The sequence below is a fragment of the Alligator sinensis genome, unplaced genomic scaffold (genome assembly GCF_000455745.1).
Source record: "Alligator sinensis unplaced genomic scaffold, ASM45574v1 scaffold781_1, whole genome shotgun sequence".
NCBI lineage: Eukaryota > Metazoa > Chordata > Crocodylia > Alligatoridae > Alligator > Alligator sinensis.
This window is the reverse complement of record NW_005841845.1, coordinates 2,891,918-2,894,464: the sequence shown is the minus strand read 5'-3', so window position 1 is coordinate 2,894,464 and position 2,547 is coordinate 2,891,918. Positions and strand designations below refer to the sequence as shown.

At 56.6% G+C, this 2,547-nt stretch overlaps 1 protein-coding gene across 1 annotated transcript in view; it reads left to right on the top strand.

The window, feature by feature from the left end:
• The first annotated feature begins 770 nt into the window (after window positions 1-770).
• The window catches only part of TSPAN1 (tetraspanin 1), a 7,108-nt gene continuing 5,331 nt past the window's right edge, over window positions 771-2,547 (top strand). Inside the window, exons 1-2 of the mRNA XM_006015764.3 lie at window positions 771-806; window positions 1,384-1,448. Coding sequence (XP_006015826.1) covers window positions 1,392-1,448 — 57 coding nt within the window. The 5' untranslated portion in view covers window positions 771-806; window positions 1,384-1,391. The remainder of the gene's footprint in view (window positions 807-1,383; window positions 1,449-2,547) is intronic.

The window sequence follows — 2,547 nt, the reverse complement described above, 5'->3', positions numbered from 1 at the left end:
GCAGAGCCACGGGCAGGAGGAAGCCTTTCCAGGGGGTCTCCCATGCTCCAAAAACAGGAGTCCAGGGAGAGGGGGGGCTTGGGCCAGGCCTCAGCGCTAGGCCGGGCCTGCAAGGAGGCTTGCTATTATTGCACAGTGCAAATACTACACACACTCACACACGTGCGTGCAAACCCAAACACACCAGTGTAGGCCCACACACACGCACGTGCAGTCCATCGGGCTTCCATGCACTTTCCCACGTGCGTGCACGTAATACATGCATGCACACTGCAACACTCGTGTGTGCCACACCCACAGTTTTGCCTGTGTCCATGTGCACACACACTGGCTGTTCCAGTCCCTGTGCAGGACACCCGCCAACGGTCCCGGATTTCCCAGGGGAGGCCTGAAGTCCAAGGTCAGAGGCACTACTGCCGCAGCGGTGCCAGGGCCGTGCCAGGGCAGTGAGTCTGAACCCAAGTCACTGCCAAGTTCAGGGGGGCTGCGAGCCAGCGATCGGTGATGCTCGGAGCAGCGAGGGCAGCAGGGGGCAGCAAGGAGGGCAGCAGGGAACTCCTTGCAACCATTAATGAGGCAGAAGTTAGTTAGCAGCACCCAGGGCAGGGCTGGGCTGGGCCGGGCTGGGCTGGCCCTGATTGGAGCAGGCAGCTCCCAGCTGCATCACCTGTTGCAATAAAGTGCCAGGCTGGAGGCTATCAGGCTTCAGAAAGAGCAGGGAGCTGTGCAGGGAGCTGGGATTTGGCTTGCATTTGTTCCCCCTGGATTGATTTTTTCTTTCCTGGATTGGGTCCCTGCTCTTTGAGGTAAGCGCTGCCTTTCCAGCTGCAAATCCCCTCTCCCCAAGGAGCCTCAGTGCAGCAGGGGCTGCTTCGCTGGAGGGGGGGGCAGCAGGTCTCCCACTCCTCCCTGCTTGCAGGGGTGCATTTGCAGCCGGTGCAATGACTGGAGTATCCTGCCCTGCATCTGGAGGGAGGATTTGGGCTGCTGAGCTGGGCTTGAGCGGAAGTTGTGGTGGTTTTTTGTTTGTTTGTTTGTTTGTTTTTTTTGGTGTCTTTTTTTGTTTGTTTTGTTTTTCTGCAGTCTTTCAGCAGGGAGCAGGGATGTGATTAATTTTAATTTATCACCTTTTTGGAGTTTTTTTTGGAGTTTTTTTCTGGTATAGAGTGGATCTCTGCATGTGCCTCTAAGGTCTCTTTTTGTTTGTTTCTTTTTCCTCTTTGGAAAAGAAAGCTAGGATCTCCTGTGGAGAGGCTGGGCAGGGGTGTGACTTCTTTTTCTTCTTCCTGCGAAACTTTTCTTGCAAAATGGGGTGCGGTGCAGCGGGTCTTATTAAAGCATAAGCTGCATCTCACACAAACCCCTCCAACCCTTCTCTTCCAGACACCAAGATGAGCTGCTTCAGCTTCATCAAGGTCATCATGATCTTGTTCAACCTGGCCATATTTGTAAGTACCTGCGCTGCCCTGCTATGCTCAAAGCCGTCCCATCTCCTCCCTCGTTTTGACGTCCGTCTCTCCTGATGCTCCAGGTGTGGGTGGCTATGGGGAGGGACCCCCCTGTCTTGCAATCTTTAATTGCCGCCCCTTTGCAAAGTTGCTGCTCCTGACATGGTGGGGGCAAGCTGCCCCGGCTGCGTCCCCGTCTCCCCATTGCCTGCGGAGCAAGGTAGGGAGGAAGGCTTTGAATGCACAGCTGCAGCCAGAAGGCGAAAGCACATTTGCATGCCTAAAATCTGGAGGCAATTGGGTGGAAAAATGCATCCAGACAGGTGAGCAGAGAGCCCACCTGCTCCTCGGTGGCTGGCCTGAAATCGCCTTCCCCTGGCTGCAATGCCAGTGCTCTGTAGATAAAGAGGTTGCTCTTTTAGGACATTGCATTGCTCCTAGTTTCAAGGGCTTGCAAACTGTTCTGTTGGTGATTTAAAAATAATCAAAAAGAGTTGGTATTTTAATGCATGGGTCTGAGGAGGGGATGGGGGGGGGGGAGGAAAACGGGACCATACTCGTGCCTTGCTGTGCTAGCAAGATGGCTTGGGGTCTGTACCCTCTCCCCAGAGGTGTGAAGCTACACGGAGGCCTCTTTTTCCATTTTGGCCTTAAATTTGACACCTGCCGGCTGCTCTGGAGCCCGTGCCAGGAGGCAGGGATGCTGGCGGGGTGGCTGGGGCTGAGCAGGGTGGAAGGAGGACGCCGGAGACGAGCTCCCAGGCCGCACGGCGGAGGTGCTCGTGGCCCGTGCAGCCGAGCCCCGGGGAGACGGGCTTGCGGAGCCGAGAAGCCCCTCGATGCAGGACTCGGAGGCATCCTGCTCCCGCGCCCACCCCGGGTCGGAGGCGTTGCCGGCTCCGTTGTGCGTGCTTTAATGGCCACAGCGCGGATAACAGACTACCGCGATATGGCAGCAAGGCCGGCATTTGCAGCCTCCATGCTTGGCTCTGGTCTGCTACGTGGGGGGCTCTGGAAGACGATGGACAACTGCTTTAAGACCTCGATGAGTGCGTCCTCCATGCAGAGTCCCCGCAGACTCGGTGCATGCGGAGGGGGC